The sequence below is a fragment of the Jaculus jaculus genome, chromosome 7, assembly GCF_020740685.1.
Source record: "Jaculus jaculus isolate mJacJac1 chromosome 7, mJacJac1.mat.Y.cur, whole genome shotgun sequence".
Classification (NCBI taxonomy): domain Eukaryota; kingdom Metazoa; phylum Chordata; class Mammalia; order Rodentia; family Dipodidae; genus Jaculus; species Jaculus jaculus.
In genome coordinates this window covers 37565678-37585996 of record NC_059108.1, presented here as the reverse complement: position 1 = coordinate 37585996, position 20319 = coordinate 37565678, and the positions used below count along the sequence as shown (strand labels likewise).

The 20319-nt window shown below is 45.8% G+C and overlaps 1 protein-coding gene and 1 non-coding gene across 2 annotated transcripts in view; one reads left to right on the top strand and one right to left on the bottom strand.

Annotated features, from left to right (window-relative positions):
- LOC101610720 overlaps positions 1–20319 on the top strand; it is a 212631-nt gene that overhangs the window by 146638 nt on the left and 45674 nt on the right. Inside the window, exons 32-37 of the mRNA XM_045155548.1 lie at positions 4957–5107; positions 8347–8442; positions 9831–9983; positions 15926–16155; positions 17568–17706; positions 19252–19372. Coding sequence (XP_045011483.1) covers positions 4957–5107; positions 8347–8442; positions 9831–9983; positions 15926–16155; positions 17568–17706; positions 19252–19372 — 890 coding nt within the window. The remainder of the gene's footprint in view (positions 1–4956; positions 5108–8346; positions 8443–9830; positions 9984–15925; positions 16156–17567; positions 17707–19251; positions 19373–20319) is intronic.
- On the bottom strand, positions 3398–3497 carry LOC123462670. Its single transcript, XR_006638452.1, has one exon. It is a non-coding gene; the product is annotated as a small nucleolar RNA U13 (small nucleolar RNA).

Sequence of the window (20319 nt, the reverse complement as noted above, 5' to 3'; positions counted from 1 at the left end):
GCGACAGACACAGAGAGAAGGACAGAGAGAGGGAGAGAGAGAGAATGGGCGCGCCAGGGCTTCCAGCCTCTGCAAACAAACTCCAGACGCGTGCGCCCCCTTGTGCATCTGGCTAACGTGGGACCTGGGGAACCGAGCCTCGAACCGGGGTCCTTAGGCTTCACAGGCAAGCGCTTAACCGCTAAGCCATCTCTCCAGCCCTTGCCTTCTCTTTTATGTGTTCAAATGTTTTGAGGGTGGGGGGGAGTCAGTCAAAATAGCACTTTGCGGTGCATGAAAATTATATGGCTTTCATACCCAGTGTCCATAAAAGACATTTTGTGGGACAAGGAACTTAAGGTGCACTGGCCGCAGTGAACCTCACACAAGTGTGCAGAGGAGGGAGCACCAGCCTCTTATCCGTGGCTCTTTGTTGATTTTGATTCATTGCAGCATTTGTTCTTGGGGCTGGGAAGATTGCTCAGTGGTTAAAGGCACTTGCTTGCAAAGCCTGACAGCCTGGATTCAGTTTCCAAGCCACCCACGTAAGGCCAGATGCACAAAAGAATTTGCTTGCAGTGGTAAGAGGCCTTGATGCACACACACACACAACACACACACACACACACACACACATACACACACACAAATTAATAAAATAAAATAGAATTCATTCTTACTTTCATGCCTCTAACCGCTCAGATGTGAATGTGTGGCTCAAGGTCATCTGGGGGGGTTGGGAGACGCACAGAAGGCCTCGTGGCTAAGGTCCCAGTCTCCATACATGAGAAGTTCAGAGCCACAGCCATGCCTGGCTTGTCGGAGCCACGCTGTAGATTTTTCTGTACCCTTACTTCCAGGGAAGAGCTCTTGCATATGCCTGACTGTTTCCTGATACGGTCTGTCTCTGAAGCAGCTTGCCTGGTACCACGCCATGGGCAGCTCTCTCCATGTGATGAGAGAGGCCTCTGTGAATTCTGATCATTGTTGGCTTGACTGGATTGAGAATCACTGTGATGCACACCAGTGTGTGTGTGTGTGTGTGTGTGTGTGTGTGTGTGTGTGTATGAAGGTGTTTCCAGAATCTTCCAACACATGAACCTTTGGAAGATATGAGCCATATCCAACCCATAGCACCTAGTATGTACACCAAGGGATTAGGAAAAAAGGAATGAGGTACTTTGGGTTCCTTACCAGGGCTCTAAAACTTTGCTAAGAATTTTGGTCACTTCTGGCAAATGGCTATTCCAAAGTTCTTCACAGACTTGCTAGGACAAGAGTATGTCACAGCCAGGCATGGTTGTGCATGCCTTTAATCCCAGTACTCAGCAGGCTGAGATAGAAGGATCGTTATGACTTTGAAGTCAGCCTGAGACTGCATAGTGAACTCCAGGTCAGCCTGGACTAGAGTAAGAAAAACCAAAAAATTGAAAAACCAAAAAAAAGAAGAAAACCCACAAAATATTATGTCAGAGACTGAACAAGGAAGATATGAGCGAAGATGAATATAGGGAGGGGGAAGGGGGGAGTGAGAGATCTGTGAACTGGAGGTAGAAAGGAGCGGGGGTTAGCATGCAATGAGACAGACTGTTCCTAGTTACTCTGCTTCCCTGTGTTTGATTTGGGCTGAAAAGATATTTCTGTTAGAATCATCTGCTGTGTTGGGGGAGGGGGTTTACTCAGAAATGCCATCCACCTCTTTTTCTGTTTGTTTGTTTTTGTTTTTCAAGGTAGGGTCTTGCTGCAACCCAGGGTGACCTAGAATTCACTCTGTAGTTTCAGGGTGGCTTCAAACTCCTGGCGATCCTCCTACCTCTGCATCCTGAGTGCTGGGATTAAAGGCGTGTGCCACCGCGCCCAGAAATTCACCTCTTTTTGAGACAGGGTCTTACATAGGCGTGGGGTTTACCAAGTAGGTGAGCCCAAAGATCCAATTGTATTCACGTCTCTGGTGCTGGGATTCTAGCCACTCGTCACCATACCCTGTATTTACGGGGTCACTGAGACTCACGCTTAGGTCCTCATGTTTGTGAGACAAGCATTTTGCTGGCTGAGTTATCTCGGTAGCCATTCCAGAATGCTCTGCATTTTGGTATGTTATTTCAAACACATATTCCCTATGAGTAGCGTGAGCGGTCTGCAAGTATAAAGAGCTTTTCCTTGTTGGGCTCTGTGAGGCTGGAAGATCAGAAGCTGTGGCGTTCATCTTTACGCCTCAGTTCCTGGACCAATGCTGGATGCACAGCAGTGACTTGAGACGTCACTGTCTCCTGGAAGGGGATGACTTATTGTCTCCCTAGCAGGGCCCATTGAGAACCATGACAAATTCTGTGGAAGACAGAAGGAAGAGAAAATGTCTCTATATTCTTTGGACAACTCTAAGCTCCACCCCTAATGTAATGTAGGGCTCAGGGTTTAGCTCAGAGGTAAGAGTATATGACCAGCATGGCCAAGGTCAGGGCTTCCATCTCCAGCAGCCCCAGTGTTTTATCTGCTCTCTCGGTGAAATGTACCCAGAGTTTTCACACTAGTACATTGTATAATATGCAAGTGTAAAGCTTCCTTTATCGCATTTGGTACCCAAGTTCTAAAGAGTTTACTTCTGCCAAAGGCCAAAAAATTAAGTTTGGTGGCTGGGTAGATGGCTCAGTGTTTGTATGCTCTTGCTGGAAGAATCTGCCAGCCTGTGTTCAATTCCCCAGCCACCATGTAAAGCTGGGTGCAAAAAGTGGCACAAGTGTGTGGTGTTCAATTGCAATGGCAGACACTCTAGCATGCCCATGTGCTACCCACCAGCGCACGTGTGCACACACCCCCCCCCACAATGCACAAATAAGTAAATATTTTTTTAAAAAATATTAAACTTTCTGGGCTGGAGAGATGGCTTAGCCAGTTAGCAGTTAAGCACTTGCCTGTGAAGCCCAAGGACCCCAGTTCAAGGCTTGATTCCCCAGCACCCACGTAAGCCAGATGCACCAGGTGGTGCATGTATCAGGAGTCCGTTTACAGTGGCTGGAAGCCCTGGTGTGCCCATTCTCTCTCTCTCTCTCTCTCTCTTTCTCTCTCTCTCTCTCTCTCTCTCTCTCTGTTGTTCTCAAGTAAATAAATAAAAATTTAAAATTAAAAAAAAAATATTAAACTTTCCAATGTCATGTTATTGAGTCACACCTGAGTATAAAAGTGGTCAGCTCAGGGCCAGGCATGGCAATGCACGTGTTTAATCTCAGCACTCAGGAGGCAGAGGTAGGAGGATTGCTGTGAGTTCAAGGCCACTCTGAGACTATATAGTGAATTCCAGGTCAGCCTGGGCTAGAGCAAGACCCTACCTTGAAAAAAAAAAGTGGTCAGCTCAAAATTTCAAGCCAGTTAGTTCATGAGTCTCCCTCTTACCCTTTGTTTTACTTTATTTTATTTTTTATGCCAGGTGGATAATGTGTTGATGTAGCAAAGTTTGTAGGAAGCACAATGTCACACAAGGGCATGGACACTCGAGTATCTCACTCATGAACCAAAAAAGTGAGCATAGCCTTCGTATTAATTGCCTCTTATCCTATGGCGAAGAAAGGATTCCACTCTAGGTTATGGCGATGGCTGAGCATACGACAGTGAACAGAGGACAGATGACAACGGTCGTTCATTAGTGCCAAGTCTGCACAGTCCAAAACAGGAGAAGCTGCAGGCCATGGCAGGTCACCTGGGAGTGGACATGCAGGGGCAGAGGGAGGCAGATTTCATTACGCCATGGGTGATAGTGTTTCCTGGTTCCCAAAGAGGTTGTGAGCCGTTTGTTTGAATAGCTCCAGGGTCTGGTAGGAACCGGAAGCTACTGTTGGATAAGTAGGAGGAGCACCTGGTCGCTTTGATACGGAAACTTGTTGGACAAGAGGAACTTTATCCAGAGGGGAGAACAATGGTTAGAGCACTTGAGGCCCTTCTAGATGTCAGCACACACATAACACTAGGCTTTAAATTTAGGTCTCTTGCTTCATCCTCTCCCTGATCACTCCTCTCAGAGGTGACCCAGGTTCTTGGGGTGCTAATGAATTCAAGGGCTCTGGGGGGGGAACATCTATTTCACTTGCCCCTGTTGCAGATAGCAGGTCCACCTCAACCTCTCATAGTTGATTTCCTGTTCTGCATTCCACCTCTGGGGATTATGCTGAGAGTCTACTAGCCTCTGGCCACCTCATTTCCTCCTGTGGCTTCCTCTTTTGTATCTGTGGTTTGTGAAATTTTGACCTTGCTCACAAAAGATCCAGGCAATAGGTCCCCTATGCTCAGATACCCACACCGCGTTAATTGTTCATTACGTCTCAGCACTTTTGTTAGACTCCTTTGCAGCAGAGTTCTGGAAATAGTCTTTCCTTCATTGCAGACAAATCCTAACTTATCTGCAAACCTCATTTCATGCTCTTGTCTTCAGGGTTTATGGTTCTAGGTGTGTAAAGTCAAAGTTCTGTTTGAAATAGAACTGTTCTCTCTGTAATCATTGGCCTTGTTTAATTTTAAATTTGGTTTTATAAATCAAGACGTGTTATTTTGGCTACTGCCCTTAAAATAACCCAACAAACGATTGAAATCCTTGCTCTAGAGGTATAGGCTGGCTATCCAAATTGGTAGCCACATGTGGCTGTTTAATTCAAGTTATGATTAACTAAATGAAAATCCTGCCCATCGCAGTAGCCTCTTTTCCAATGTCAACGGCCACATGTAGCCATTGGACAGTGTAGGGATAGAGTGATTCCATCCTGGCAAGAAAGTTCCAACAATACGCAATTGACAGAGTATCAACTTCCTCTGGAGGGCTGTGAGGGAAGGGAAGTGTGGGTGACATGGCTGAGGAAGGAATTTGTTAACCTCTCAAGATGCTGTCCTACTATAGTAACTTGGGTGAAAGCTTTGAGCTTAGAAGCATAAATAATTGCTCCATGTAAATCCCCTCTCCCCCCAACCACCCACCTCATGTTTTGGCAGAAGAACATTTTTGGCAGCTGGAAATGTTCCTGCCTACCAGTCTCTCATGCATGGCACGTACCATGGGTTGCCACCACTAAGCAACTCTCTCCAGAAGAGCCTTTTTGCTTCACAGTTAAGCCTGCCCCAGCCCCTGGACCCCAGGAGCCTTCAGGTGAGTTTCACAGGTGTTTCACACCTACAGAAGGTGTGTGAGGTGCATAGGATTTTGTCATTTTGTTTCCATTTGATTTTCATTTTGTAGAGATCTCTGTTGTAGTTACCTTCATGTTGCTGGGATAAAACGCCTGACCAAAAAGCAGCTGATGGGAGGAAAGGGTTTCTTTTGGCTTAAGGTCTGGAGAGGAAGCTTCATGATGGAAGGGAAGGCCTGGCATGAGCAGAGGCTGGACATCACCTCTGCCACAGCAGGTGGAAAACAGCAGCAAGACAGTGAGCCGAGCTGTGGTACAGGGAACTTGACGTTAACACTCCTAAGCTTACCCCCAGAAACACACCTCCTCCAACAAGCTCCCACATCCCAAACTGCCACCAGCTAGGGACCAAGCATTCAAACCACATGCGTTTATGGAAGACATCTGATTCCACCACCAGTCCCCATACTTAAAGGACCTTTCAGTTGTCACAGGGAGCTGTCAGGCCCCCCGCGGTCAGCTGTGACTCTCTCTTTTCTACAATGACTTAATAGGCTGGTTGGGAACCAGCCAGCCTGATCACAGCTGGTAGGGAAAACCAAAACCAAAGACCTCAATGTTTTCCATCTAATAACTAATGACAGTAATTCAGAGGCATAAATGAGGTCAGCGGCTGAGTTTTGAATCACCCTGGTTACAACCCACGTTATCAAATGTGGTCCTGGCAACTGTTCCCGCTCCCAGGCAGAAACATGATCCACCCCGGCAAAGGTCAAGGTTCAGGAAAGCCAGAGATCAGAGAGTCAGAGCAGCATCAGGTCCCACATGGTATATTACTTATCTATTGCCACAAAACAAATCCTACCCCTTCCCCCAGGTTGACAAGTTAGAACAATGAACGCTCATTATCACTCCCAGTTTCTGAGGTCAGGAGCAGCTTAGGTGGGAAGCTCTGGCTCGGGGTTTCTCACAGGGCTGCAATCCAGATGTCACCAAGGCTGGAGGACAATCTACTCTCACCTTCATATAGCTGCTGCTCCATGTTGGAAGATTCACTTCCGCGATTATTCCCATGGCCTGCTGTTACAGAGCTACGTCACAACATGGAAGTTGACTTTCCCCAGAGCAGGCAGCCCAAGATGGAGGACCCAAGGTGGAATCCACATGGGTGTATGACTTGACTTCAGAACTGACGTCCATCACTTCTGATATGTTCTGTTCACTAGAAGTGAGCCGCTAATTCCAGCCACAGTTAGGGGGAGGAAAAGTCATCTCTCTCTTGAAATAAGGTCTCTCATAGCCCAGGCAGGCCTTGAACTAACTATGGAGCTGAGAATAACCTAGAACTCCTGACCCTCCGGACTCTCTCTCCCAAGTTCTGGGGTAACAAATATGTACTACCACACCTGTATTGAAGAATTTGTATAGATAGCTTTATTTTGGGGGGGGGTGGTGTTGAGGTAGGATCTCACTCTAGCCCAGGCTGACCTGGAATCACTACATAGTCTCAGGGTGGCCTCAAAATCACAGTGATCCTCCTACTTCTGCCTCCCAATTGCTGGGATTAAAGGCATGCACCACCACGCCCAGCTTGTATATATAGCTTTAAAATCATCTTGCAAGCACGGAATTTTTACTACAAAAACTCCCGCTTAGTACGTTTTTTTAAAAAAATATATATATTTAATTAATTTATTTATTTGAGAGAGGGGAAGAAAAAAAGAGAGAGGCACAGAGAGAAAGAGAGAGAGTGAGAGAGAATGGGCACACCACCAGGGCATCCTAGCCCCTGCAAATGAACTCCAGACATGAGCCACTTTGTACATCTGGCTTTACGTGGGAACTGGGGAGTCGAACCTGGGTCCTCTGGCTTCGCAGGCAAGCACCTTAACTGCTAAGCCAACTCTCCAGTCCCTACGTTATGTTTTGACATCATAAACATTGTAAGTGATTCCAACATCAACTTTAAACAAGTCTCACATTTCTGCGCTATAAGACAGTGACTCTTGGCCCAATCCTTGACCCTCTTTTACACCAGAAGAGTTGGCCACGGGCTCAGGTGTGTTCCTACTGCCCTTGGGCATTGCCTCGGATTGGGTGGATGAAGGTGTCCTGTTCCCTACCACCAAAATCATCTCCATCTGCAGGAAGTGACTGAGAACCAGGCCCAGGGCCAGGGAGATGGCTCAGCAGTTAAAGCTCATTGCTTACAAAGCCTGCTGGCCCAGGTTCAATTTTCCAGCCACCAAGGAAAAGTTGGATTGGAATTTGTTTGAAACACTAGTGTATACACACACACACACACACACACACACAAGTGTGTGTGTATAAATAAAAAATTTAAAAAATAGGTCTAGAGGTACAGACTGGGGTCAGATAAACAGCTCTGGAGTCAGGACTGAGCATGGTACCACAAGAGATGAAACATACTGTCCCACAACACAAGGGCTCACATGTAACAAGTTGCAGCATTGGGTTTGAGTTGTTGGCACCAAAAACAGAGCCCAGTGGAGAGGAAGAACACATTGTAACAGCAACATTTAAATACGTTTACTTTTGTTGATTGAAACTATGTTCCGTGGGGCTGGGCCTGATGACACACACCTATAATCCCAGCACTGGGGAGGCGGAAGTGGTAGAATTGCCAGTGAGTTCTGAGACAACATAATGAGTTCTAGGACAGCCTTGGAAAGAGTGAGACCCTACCTAAGTGAAAAAAAAAATCCCATTGGTGTTATATTGTTCTGGAATATTGATTTATTTGATTTGAGACAGGGTCTGAAGATATAGACTAGGCTAAAATCAAACTCACGACCTCCCTGCATCACCTGGCATTACAGGTGTGTGCCACCACACTGCCCTTGTTCTGGAACTTCCCAACACTGGTTCTGCCCTGTTAAGCCTAAACGACCATGAAAGAAAGAAAGAAAGAAGGAAAGAAAGAAAGAAAGAAAGAAAGAAAGGAAGGAAGGAAGGAAGGAAGGAAGGAAGGAAGGAAGGAAGGAAGGAAGGAAGAAAGAAAGGAGAGAAAGAAAGAAGGAGAGAAAGAAAGAAGGAGAGAAAGAAAGAAGGAGGGAGGTGAAATAGCCATTTCTACCCTTTATATCATTGAGGATGCTTTTTCAGGAAATCATGCTACAGAACAAGCAAATCATCCAAGAGTATTTGAAGCAAATTTGCAGAAATCCTGTCCATATTCAGGTATCTTCACTCAGGGGTACAGTTCACCATTATCTTGTCTACCATGTGGTTCTTTCAGGCATTGGTGCTGTTCCCTTGGAGAACATTTCTGGAAGATGGTGGTCCATTTCCAGTTACGAGCAGCGTCCCAGACACCCTGGCGTATGACATGCAGGTAGATGTATCTTCCTACTCAAGAGAGACCTGAACTCAGACTGCAAGGCAGGGTGTCACTGGGTCTTCCCATCAGAGCTCTGGGCTTTGCCAGTGGTAATTTATGAGATAAGCTGAATGTTTAATTATGAAACTATAAACCTGAGGCTACAAGGTGAGTCATGTTTTCTTACTGTGGGAGAGACTCGTGGTCTCAGCAGGTATCGACCTTGGTTGTAGACTCAGCTGACGTTCCCATGGCAGTAATGACCCAGAGGAGGGGCCAGTCATCTGGAGTCTCCGTCTGGGCCCTCACAGAACCTGCTAGGCTGGCACTCTGAGCTTGTGGCTCCTAGCCTGGTGGGAAGGGAACTTTTAAGCAAGACTCATAAGGGGAATGACTTTTAATTATCTTTGTTTGTTTTTGTTTTTTGAGGTAGGGTCTCGCTGTAGTCCAGGCTGACCTGGAACTCACTCTGTAATCCCAGGCTGGCCTTGAACTCACATTGATCCTCCTACCTCTGACTCCTGAGTGCTGAGCTTAAAGGCATGTTCCACCACATGCAGCTTGTTTTCTTTATCATTAACGTATCTTAATTACTTTAAGTTGCTTTAAAAAAAAATGCTTTCTCCTGATTAAGTAAAAACTGATATAGTTTTTTACTTGAAAAAAGTATAGAAAAGTGTTAAGAACAACACAGACATCAACCATAACTTTGCTTCAAAATATGGGGTCGAGAGTGGATAGAGCTATAAATTGATAATTTATAATTGGAATTGGAATCATTTTATTTGCTCTTGTATATGTTCAAAATGCTTCATAAGTAAAAAGAGATTTTACAGAAAAAGTAAAAGTAAGAATGAGGGGAAAACGGTTCCATAATAAATTACAGTCCCTCCACTAGGAGATAACCACAGTTCACATTTGGAGTTTTTCTTGCATTCTCCCCACCCCCAGACATACTCGTGTTTGTAACTGTACTTTTAAAGGAAAACTGATACCCCATCATGCAGTCACAGATCTGCTGAAAGGCTGGGGCATTTGCTTCTTTGGCACACAACCAAAAAAATCTAATATATTCTAGCAGGACTTGAAGCTAGAAATGTTACTCTAGTTTTTATGGATTTTATTTTTTTCCAAGGTAGGGTCTCACTCTAGCCCAGGCTGACCTGGAACTCACCGCAATAGTCCAGGCTGACCTCAGACTCACAGTGATGCTTCTAGCTCTGCCTCCCGAGTGCTGGGGTTAAAGGTCGTGCGCCACCACGCCCGGCTATTGGATTTTATTTTAGTACTTGAGAAGGTGGTGTTTACAGAAGCAGTTACTCTTTTTTTTTTTTTTCTTCAAAATCCTATGTAAAGGATACATAGAGATCTTCAAATTGGGAAGATATTTTCTTTGTTTTTAGCTATGCCTCTGTGGGCTGAGTGACCGGGACTGCGCGGTGGCCCATGGAGAGTTGGTGGCCTTGCAGCTGCTCATGGAAGGTGTACTTCTGAGCAGCTGTGATGTGATCGTGGAGGGTCCTGGACAGCAAGCCACGCTGGACAACAGTACACAGGTACATTCTTGGCAAACAGTCTACGTGATTGGCCAGTGCTGTATTTGTGAGATGACCTAAGAGACCCGCATCTTTCACGTAGCCTTTCCTGGTGGGTCCCAGGATGCCAGTGTCACCTAGAAACATCAGTAAAGCACGGAAAAAGCTTCTCCAAATATTTTCCTTCTAGCTAACTCCCATGATCAGTCCCATTTCCATTTATTTTATTTTATTTATTTGAAAAAAAAAATTGAGCAGGGTCTTGCTATGTAAGCCCAGGTTGGCTTTGGGCTCTCAATCCTCCTGCTTCTACATCCATTTACTGTCTTTATTTATCTGCAACGAGAGAGTGAGGGAGAGAGAATGGGTGTGTGGGGACCTCTTGCCACTGCAAAAGAACCACAGAAGCCAGACGTGGTGGCGCACGCCTTTAATCCCAGCACTCAGGAGGCAGAGGTAGGAGGATCGCAGAGAGTTCAAGGCCAACCTGAGATTATACAATGAGTTCCAGGTCAGCCTGAGCTAGAGTGAGACTCTACTTCGGGGGGGGGGGGGGATGAGGGCTGGAGAGATGGCTTAGCAGTTAGGCGCTTTCCTCTGAAGCCTAAGGACCCCGGTTCAAGACTCAATTCCCCAGGACCCACGTTAGCCAGATGCACAAGGGGGCGCACGCATCTGGAGTTCGTTTACAGTGGCTGGAGGCCCTGGCACACCCATTGTTTTTCTCTCTCTGCCTCTTTCTTTCTTTCTCGTCTGTCACTCTCAAATTTAAAAAAAAAAAAAAAAAAAAAAAAACGAACCCCAGAGAGAGAGCAAAAGAAAGTGAGAGAATGAGAATGGGTGCACCAGGGCCTCTCGCCACTGAAAATGAACTCCACATGCATGCGCTTTGTGCATCTGGCTTTACATGAGTATTGAGGAACTGAACCTAGACCAGCAGACTGACTGTAAGCAAGCACTTTCAACCGCTGAACCATCTTCCCAGTTCCATTAATTTTATTTTTATTTTTTTCGAGGTAAGGTCTTACCCTAGCCCAGGCTGACCTGGAATTCACTAGGTAGTCTCAGGCTGGCCTCAAACTCACAGCGATCCTCCTACCTCAGCCTACCGAACCCTGCTGGAATCAAAAGCATGCACCACCACATCCAACAGAGACAGAGAGATACGGGCATGCTAGGACCTCAAGCCGCTGCAAATGAACTCCAGATGCCTGCGCCACTTTGTGTATCTGGCTTTACATGGGTACCGGGGAATCAAACTCAGGTCATTGGGCTTTGCCGGCAAATGCTTTAGCTGCTGAGCCATCTTTCCAGCTCCACGTTTTATTTCTAAACTAGAAACAACGATTGAAGGAAGTGAGATGAATGCTTCCTTATGAGTCACTTGTTTAGAAGAGCTGGGCTACCTGAGGGCCAAGCCTTAGGAGAGCTCCTCTGACCTAAGCTGGGGGAATGTGGTATTCACCAGCCTGTGAGCCTGTGGGCACTAGGCTAGCAGCCCAGCCCCAGGCTAACCCTGCTGGCGTGCTAGGTACAAGAGCCACCTCCCACCTAGTAAAAGAACTGAGCAACTCTGCATGTATCTTTGGTCCGTTTTTACCATTTTGTCATGTCACTTAAAGTAGCTGGAACCCCTATTTATGGGGAGATGGCTCAGCAGTTCAAGGTGTTCGCTTGCAAAACCTGCCCACCTGTGTTCGATTCTCTCATACCCACATAAAGCCAAACACACAAAGTTGTACACACAGCTGTAATTCATTTACAGCCACGAGCCCTGGCATGCCCATTCACATTCTCACACTCCCTCTCTCTTCCTCTCTGTCTTGCAAATAGATAAAAATACTTAAGAGGGCTGGAGAGATGGCTTAGCGGTTAAGCGCTTGCCTGTGAAGCCTAAGGACCCCGGTTCGAGGCTCGGTTCCCCAGGTCCCACGTTAGCCAGATGCACAAGGGGGCACACGCATCTGGAGTTCGTTTGCAGAGGCTGGAAGCCCTGGCGCACCCATTCTCTCTCTCTCCCTCTATCTGTCTTTCTGTCTGTGTCTGTTGCTCTCAAATAAATAAATAAATAATTTAAAAAAATACTTAAGAAAACACAAAGCTTGTCAGAGCCCAGTTGTCAAGATGCCCACACTTGTCTGTTTCCTTGCCCCCCAAACTATTGCTCAAACACATGTTTCCTCTTTCCCTTCTCACCATGGAGGTGCTCCCATCAGGGACACAAAGATCTTGGTGATCCTGTAAACCTCTGTACCTTTAACCCCTCTCATCATGGCTAATATGCTACCTTCTCTTCTGTACCCCTGGGCTGGCCAGTCTTTCCAGTGGGAAGCTTCCTCTCCTCATCACCTCAGCAACCCCTCCCTCTTCTTTTCTCTTTCTATTTGTTTTCGTTTTTTAGAGATAGTGAGAGAAAGAGATAGAGACAAAGAGAGAGAGAGAGAGAGAGAGAGAACGGGCACCCCAGGGCCTCAGCCACTACAGTCAAACTCAGATGCTTGCGTCACCTAGTGGGCATGTGTGACCTTGCACTTGCCTCACCTTTGTGCATGTGGCTTATGTGGGATCTGAACATGGGTCCTTAAGCTTTGCTGGCAAGCACCTTAACCGCTACGACATCTCTCTAGCCCTTCTTTCAAGTATTTTTATTTACTTATTTGAAAGAGAAAAAGAATAGAGAGACAGAGAATGGGCATGCCAGGGCTTTATACCAGTGCAAACAAACTCCTGACGCATGAGTCATTTTGTGTCTGGCTTTATGTGGGTACTGGGGGAATCAAACCTGGGCCACTGGGCTTTGTAAATGAGTGCCTTTAACTTAACTGCTGAGCTATCTCCCAACCCTCTTTTTCTTCCTTTCTTTCTATTCTTGTTTATTTGTTTTTCAAGGTAAGGTCCCCTCATGTTAACCCAGGCCAACCTGGAGCTCACTCTGTAATCCCAGGCTGGCCTCAAAGTCACAGTGATCCTCCTGCCTTAGCCTACTGCTGCTGCTGCTCCTGCATTCTTGTGTTTTTGAGACTTCTTTTTTATTTTATTTATTTATTTATTTATTTGCATGGATGTGTATGCACGTGCATGAAGGTATACTAGGGCCTCTCGCCACTGCAATGAATAACAGATGCCTGTGCCAGTTTTTGCATCCAGCTTATGTGGAGCCCATGTACCATGATCTCTCTCCACAGTTCCAAAGGGAAGGTGATAGATTGGCTCAGGGCTTTAAAAACTGTGGCCTGGGCTGGAGAGTTTGCTTAGCAGTTAAGCGCTTGCCTGTGAAGCCTAAGAACCCCGGTTCGAGGCTCGGTTCCCCAGGTCCCACGTTAGCCAGATGCACAAGGGGGCGCACGCGTCTGGAGTTCGTTTGCAGAGGCTGGAAGCCCTGGCGCGCCCATTCTCTCTCTCTCCCTCTATCTGTCTTTCTCTCTGTGTCTGTCGCTCTCAAATAAATAAATAATTAATTTAAAAAAAAACCTGTGGCCCAAGGATCCCCTGGGGTTCCTGCAAGACAATGGGGTTTCTGGAGCAGAGGACCAATGACATGGCCTATAGGCTGCCTCTTCCACCTCATTGCTCTTGGCCTTGGTCTGTTAGATTTCAATTGGTGAAAGGGATCTGAGAACAAAATAAAATCTGGAACTCTGTGGACACTTCCCCTCCCCCAAGCCTGAAAGCCCATTCTTCCCTGGCCACTCTGACCAGCCTTCTTTCTGGCAGACACACCTCCCTTTAGCTGTGGGAAGCACTAATCTAGGCTCCAATTGCACTAGGTTGTTCTTCCTGTTTCTAGGCAGGAAACCTGAGTGTCTAAGGTTGGCTCAGATTCCATTCATGGGGTTTGTCATCTGGCCTGCAAAGGCAAAGTCCTCCCCTGTGCATGAGATACCACCCACATGATGGCTGGACCCTGTGTGTCCATCAGTGTGAGTAGCTCTGACTTCACACTGCTGGCTCCTGAGAAAGCAGGGACCTGGAACTGTGTTCACCCCATGTCCTCTAGACAAAATACGGACTTAAGGAAAGCATCAATGAACAAATAAGCAGATCAGGGTTGTTTTTTTTTTTTTTTTTTTTTTTTTTTTGGTCTGTTTGTTTTTTTGTTTTTTTGAGGTAGGGTTTCACTCTAGCTCAGGCTGACCTGGGATTCACTATGTAGTCTCAGATCGAGATCTTAGTTTTAAAGTAACATTGCAGGGCAGGAGAGATGGCTCAGGGGTTAAGGCATTTGCCTACAAAGCCTAGGGACCTGGGTTCAACTCCCCAGTACCCACATAAAGCTAGATGCACAAAGTGGCTCATGCACCTGGAGTTCATTTACATTCTCTTTCTCTCTATATCTGCCTTTCTCTCTACATGAATAACTTAAAGTAACATTGCAGGGCTGGAGGGATGGTTAAGTGGTTAAGGTGCTTGCCTTAAAAGCCAAAGGACCCAGGTTTGATTCCCCAGGACCCACATTAGCCAGATGATGCACAAGGTGGTGCATGCATCTGGAGTTCATTTGCAGGGGATGGAGGCCCTGTTGCACCCATTCTCTCTCTCTCTCTCTCTCTCTCTCTCTGTCACTCTCTCCCTGCCTCTTTCTCTCTGTCAAGTAAATAAAAATAAAGTAACATTGCAGGCTGAGCTGGGAGCATTGCCATGTATTTAAAGACAGCCTGGGATGTATAGTGAGTGTCAGGCCAGCCAGGGCTATATAGAAAGACCCTGTCTTAATTACAACTAATTAAAGTATTGCCTACTCAACCATAAGTTCAAGTGAGAAGTCCTCCTACCTCTGCCTTCTAATTGCTGGCATTAAAGGTATGCACTACCATGCCTGGCTTCCTCACCCTTAAAAATGGGTGAAATTGCCACAGAAAAGTTATAGTATAGCCTCCCATGGGAGGTGGGGAGAACTTAAATTTCAAGTATAGAAAGCACCTTACAAAATGCAGAGCTAAGTAGGAAAGACTAAAGTTTTCAAACATTAGTGTGCAAGGAAGAGAGTTGTCAAAACAAGTGTTTCAAAGCTGGGTGTGGTGTCTCAAGCCTATAATCTCAGCCTGTGGGATATGGAGGCAGGAAGATTAGAGTTCAAGGTCACCCTTGGCTACATAGCAAGTTTGGGGCCACCCTATACTCTGTGAGACCTTGTCTCGAAATTTTTTAAAAAATTAAAATTTAAGCCGGGCATGGTGGCACACGCCTTTAATCCCAGAACTCAGGAGGCAGAGGTAGGAGGATTGCCGTGAGTTCATGGCCACCCTGAGATGACAGAGTTAATTCCAGGTCAGCCTGGACCGGGGTGAGACCCTACCTCAAAAAAAAAAAAAAAAAATTTAAATATGAATGGTTTGCCAGGCATGGTGACACACTCCTTTAATTCCAGAATTTGGGAGGCCGAGGTAGTAGGATCACTGTGAGTTCAAGGTCATTTTAAGACTACAGAGTGAAGTCTAAGTCAGTCTGGGCTAGAGAGATACCCTACCTCGAACTCCCCTCCCCCCAAAAAAAGAATGGTTTTAAGACACAATCAGAAAGCTGAAGTCAACACTTTCCTATACTTTCTGTTTACTATCTGTTCAGGCAGGATGCTTAACTTTCTACACATGCTGCAGGCCTAGAATCCATTCCTTCTGGGAGAAAATGCAGTCTCCAAAGACTTTGGTTTGCATAGGCCACATGTAAAAATGTTATCCCAGGGCTGGAGAGATAGCTTAGTGGTTAAAGCACTTGCTTGAAAAGCCTAAGGACACATGTTTGACCCTCCAGATCCCACATAAGCCAGCTACACAAAGGTGAGGCAAGCGCAAGGTTGCACATGCCCACTACGTGGTGTAAGCATCTGGAGTTAGAGTTCAGTGGCTGAGTTCCTGGCGTGTCAATTCACTCTCTCTCTCTCTAAAAATGAAAAAAAAAAAAAAAAAAAAAGATTCCACCATGACCCACAGGGAATAAGGAGAAATTTTTTGTCATGTTTTCAGCCAAATTGGTCCAAACTGCCAGGATTCCGAAGTAAGCTTGAGAGCCACCTGAAGGCCTCCAGGCTGCTGGAGGGCCAGTGCGATGCAGCGGTGTCCTTTGCTCTGTTAAGATCTTTCCTGGTACTGTGGAAGCAGCTGGAAGTGCTTAAGCAGTACTGGGGCCAACTCAAGCTGGGTGGCCAGGACATCAGTTCTGGCCCCCTCCACAGACAGTTCTCGGAGCTCTATGAGTAAGTGTTGGGCGTATCAATGACTAGAGCCTGGGGGTTCACAGGATCTGTCCCCCTGGATCAAAGGAGAGCTTGGGGGCTGGGAAGATGGCTCAGCAGTTAAAGACGCTTGCAAAGCCTACCAGGCCAGGTTTAATTTTCAAGCCAACCACATAAGTTGGTCACAAAAAGTCGTGGTGCAAGTGCTTGGTGCATTTGTTTGCAGTGGTAAGAGGCCCTGGTATGTGTGTGTACGTGTGCAAATACATACATAATTTTGGGCTGGGGCGATGGCTCAGCTGCTTGCTTATAAAGTCTGCCACCCAGGGCTCAATTCCCCAGTACCCACATAAAACCAAATGCACAAAGTAGAGCATGCATCTGAAGTTCATTTGCAGTGGCAAAAGGCCCTGGCTCACCTATACACTCTCCTTCACACCCCCACCCTACATGCGTGCAAATAAAATAAGTAAAAGGACTTTTATTTTATTTTATTTTTGAAGTAAGGTCTCACTCTGATCTAGACTGACCAGAAACTCACTGTGCAGCTCCAAGTTGGCCTCAAATTCATGGAGATCCTATTACCTCAACCTTCCCTCCCCCCAGTGCTGGAATTAAATGCATGTGCCACCACACCTGGCTAAAAACATTTTTTAAAAAAATCTTTTTTAAACACCCAGATTCGTGGAGTCAAGGGGCAGCTAGGACCTCTCCACAGCAGAGCTACAAGAGAAAGCAGAGCTGTATTAACTGTGGAGACAGCGCTATGCTGTCTACCACTTCCCTGTCCCTAAAGTCTGTCCTTCAGAACTTGTGCTTACCCAGTGACCACACAGTGCTAACTCTAAGCTTTGTGGCTCACGGGATCCCAGGTGACCCTGGTGGGCAGCTGCTGTTGCTGCTAGAGTTACCGGCAGGCTCAAGGTTGGGTCCAAGCTCTTGAGGCACTGCAGCCAGAGAGTGGTGTGACACGTATGACCTTAGGTCCACATGGTGGTGCAGATCTTGGCGACAAGCCTTGGCTGGGAAGATTCAGCTGGCAGGAAAGGCAAGCTATTGCTGCTGTGTGTCTGTTACTTAAGAAGCACTTCATAAGCCCAGCCTAGCACCCTGGGCCTCCCAGGCTACAGAAGGTTCACTTTGGCATCAGAATTGTCTGCCTGCACGTGGAAGTATCATGGCTAGGTTTCCTAGTAACAAGGGAATGGGCATGTTGTCACTGTTTGGAAGAATGAAGATTAAAGTTATATGTACCCAAAGGAAAAAGGCCTCAGGATTTAGTGCTGAGTACGGGAGTGGTGACTTTTGATACAGTTGTGTCTGTAACTGGGTTGGGTGACAAGAAGCAAAAAAGGAAGGTCAATATTTGACAACGAATCTGAATGAGAAAGAAATGTATTTATTTGCTGACTTCTGTCTCTTTTCTTCCGTAGAGCTGAAATCTTCTACCCCAGCATGAAATCTCTAGCTAGACAGATGGGGAAAGAAGATGAGTTTGAAGGACTTATCATAAGTAGTCAGTCTACCCTTCCCCCAAAAGGAGCTTCAGAAATTGAGATAAAAACTCAGCAGGTATACAAGAACACTCATAAATTAATTAGCCTAGCCTTTGAAATTTTGCTCTGTGGGCTTAGTATGTAAAAGGACAGATATGCCTGGATAATGATTTGTCTAAGAAGTTCAGTATAAATTGAAGGGTCCTAAGTCACTGCATAGGGTATAGGGCGGGGGAAGGGGAGTGTTTAAAAACATGTGGGGTTTGAGCAAAGATGTACCCCTCAAAGTCTCAATTCCATAGAAGTCTAGATCCAAATGTCTGGTGTGGTGGTGCACGCCTTTAATTCCAGCACTTGGGAGGCAGAAGTAGGAGGATCGCCATGAGTTTGAGGCCAGCCTGAGACTACATAGTGAATTCCAGATCAGCCTGAGCTAGAGCAAGACCCTATCTTGAAACACCAAAATAAATAGATAAATAATAAAATAAATTTTAAAAACTGCAAGAAATGACAGAAAACAGGACTTCAGTGTAAGATCCTGCAGATAAGCATCCAGGTGGAAATGAAATGCTCACTACAGCTCCTCGTAATGATTTTTCTCAAAATAAGGAAGTGCAATTGGAGCTGTTTTCTCTTGCGCAGCTAGCTTAGTCAGGGGAACCATGGCTCAGCTGGTTTTACAGGCAAGCAAAGCCTCTGGCTGTTGGTTGTTCCCTGGGCCACAAGTTGCGTCAATGTCAGCCCAACACATGCCCCAGGGCCAAACCACTGCTTACCCCTGTTCCTAGGCAGGGCCTGGGGTCCTCCAACCAGAAACAGGGTTGGCTCAGGGACCATCCTGGGTAGAGCAAGACTCGAGATTATGGGAGAAGTTTTTTCTTGTTTGCATATGCAGCTAATCTTAATCTCATAAAATCCTCTTCAATGTCTATATTTTTATTTTATTTTATTTATTTGAGAGAAACAGAGAGAATGGGTGCACCAGGGCCTCCAGCCACTGCAAACAAACTCCAGATGCACGTGCTCCCTTCAGCGTCAGGCTTACCTGGGTCCTGGAGAATCAAACCGGGGTCCTTTGGCTTTGTAGGCAAACACCTTACCTGCTAAGCCATCTCTCCAACCCAGTGTCTATATTTTGACCCAAGACCTTATTTTAATGGGAGAGAAGGAGAAAGGGGACAGGGAGAGAAATAGAAAGAGAGAGGAGGAGGTGTATGCATGAGAGAGAGAGAAGGAGGGATAGATAGGGGGAAGAAAAGAAGGGATGCACAGACCAGAGTCCTTGGTATCTCAGACTTCTATTAAAGCAGTGGCTCATAAAACCACAGGCCTTATATAGAGACCCCCCAAAACATGAGTTTATGTCACACACTGGGAGCACTTTGCAATTTAGCAAAAGGTAAGCACAGTTATACTGTATTAATTAAGAGGTGGGCCATGAAGAAAAGATGTCAGTCTCCAAAGAGGTCCAACTACCTCCAGAAGATCTTGAGGTCCCAAGAACACATCCCCTTTTCCCAGAGAAAGAACTGAGGGACCCAAAGTCCTTCCACAGGAATATGCCTTAGGGGCCCAACATGTCACTGAATTTAGAATGACATTCAACCTATGTTTATTCCAGCTTCAGAAGCTTCTGGAAAATTTAGAAATTCATATGATAAAAGAAGTGTTAAGAAATGTTAATAGAGAGATGGCACTGGTTTTATCAGAAAAATCCAAGGAGGAGTGCACCCTCCCCACAGGTAAAGCATGTTTATTCTACTACTTTAGAAAATAAATTTTTTTCTAATTACAGAGTGTCATAAGAATAGGGTAGAGACAGTTCTCCACATTGCTGACCCCTAGCCAGAGCCTGAGAATTCCCTTATCTTTATGGACCTACATTTGGGGAAAGCTGGAGTTTATTAAACCCTTAAAAATGAGTTAATAGAGGAGCTGCTGGGAAGAAAGGAAGACACATCTGAGAGCAAAGTGTGGGCTTCTCAAAGAGAGAGTAGCAATTAAGTGTCTTTACAATTGCCATATATGTTTTTGGTGGCGTCTGAACTTACATCTTAAAGTGTTACTAAATAATCTGAGATCATAGGGCGGTTCCCGTGCTTTGCATAGAATTATAGCTGATAAGGTGAAACTCCAGGTCATAAGGTTTGCAGGAGAAGTTAAGATGTTTCCACTGTTGAAAAAAAAAATAAAAATAAAAATAAATAAATAAAAAGGAGAAGCCAGGCGTGGTGACACACACCTTTAATGCTAGCACTCAAGAGAGAGGTAGGAGGATTGCCATGAGTCAGAGACCAGCCTGAGGGTACAGAGTGAATTCCAGATCAGCCTGGGCTACAGTGAGACCCTACCTAGAGAAAAAGAAAAACAGTCTTATATGAGAAATTCCCAGACAATACTAGGAAAGAGGTAAGGCTGTACCTGAAGGTCACATAGGCTCAGACCTTCAGCATGGTACCCTGCTATTTTAGCCTGCTTCTCTATATGAAAGGAATGATCTCTTTGCTGGCAACCTTCACAGCATGTGTTATTTGGGCAGGAATTCTGGAAACTCAACTTTTGAGCTGCTTCAACCAGACTCCAAAGTGAGGGGTCCTTCCCTTCCCATGTCCCCAAAAATGTCTCTGCCTTTCTAGCTTGCCTCGTTAAATCATCCCTCTATCTATATTTATTGTAAAAAGATACATAT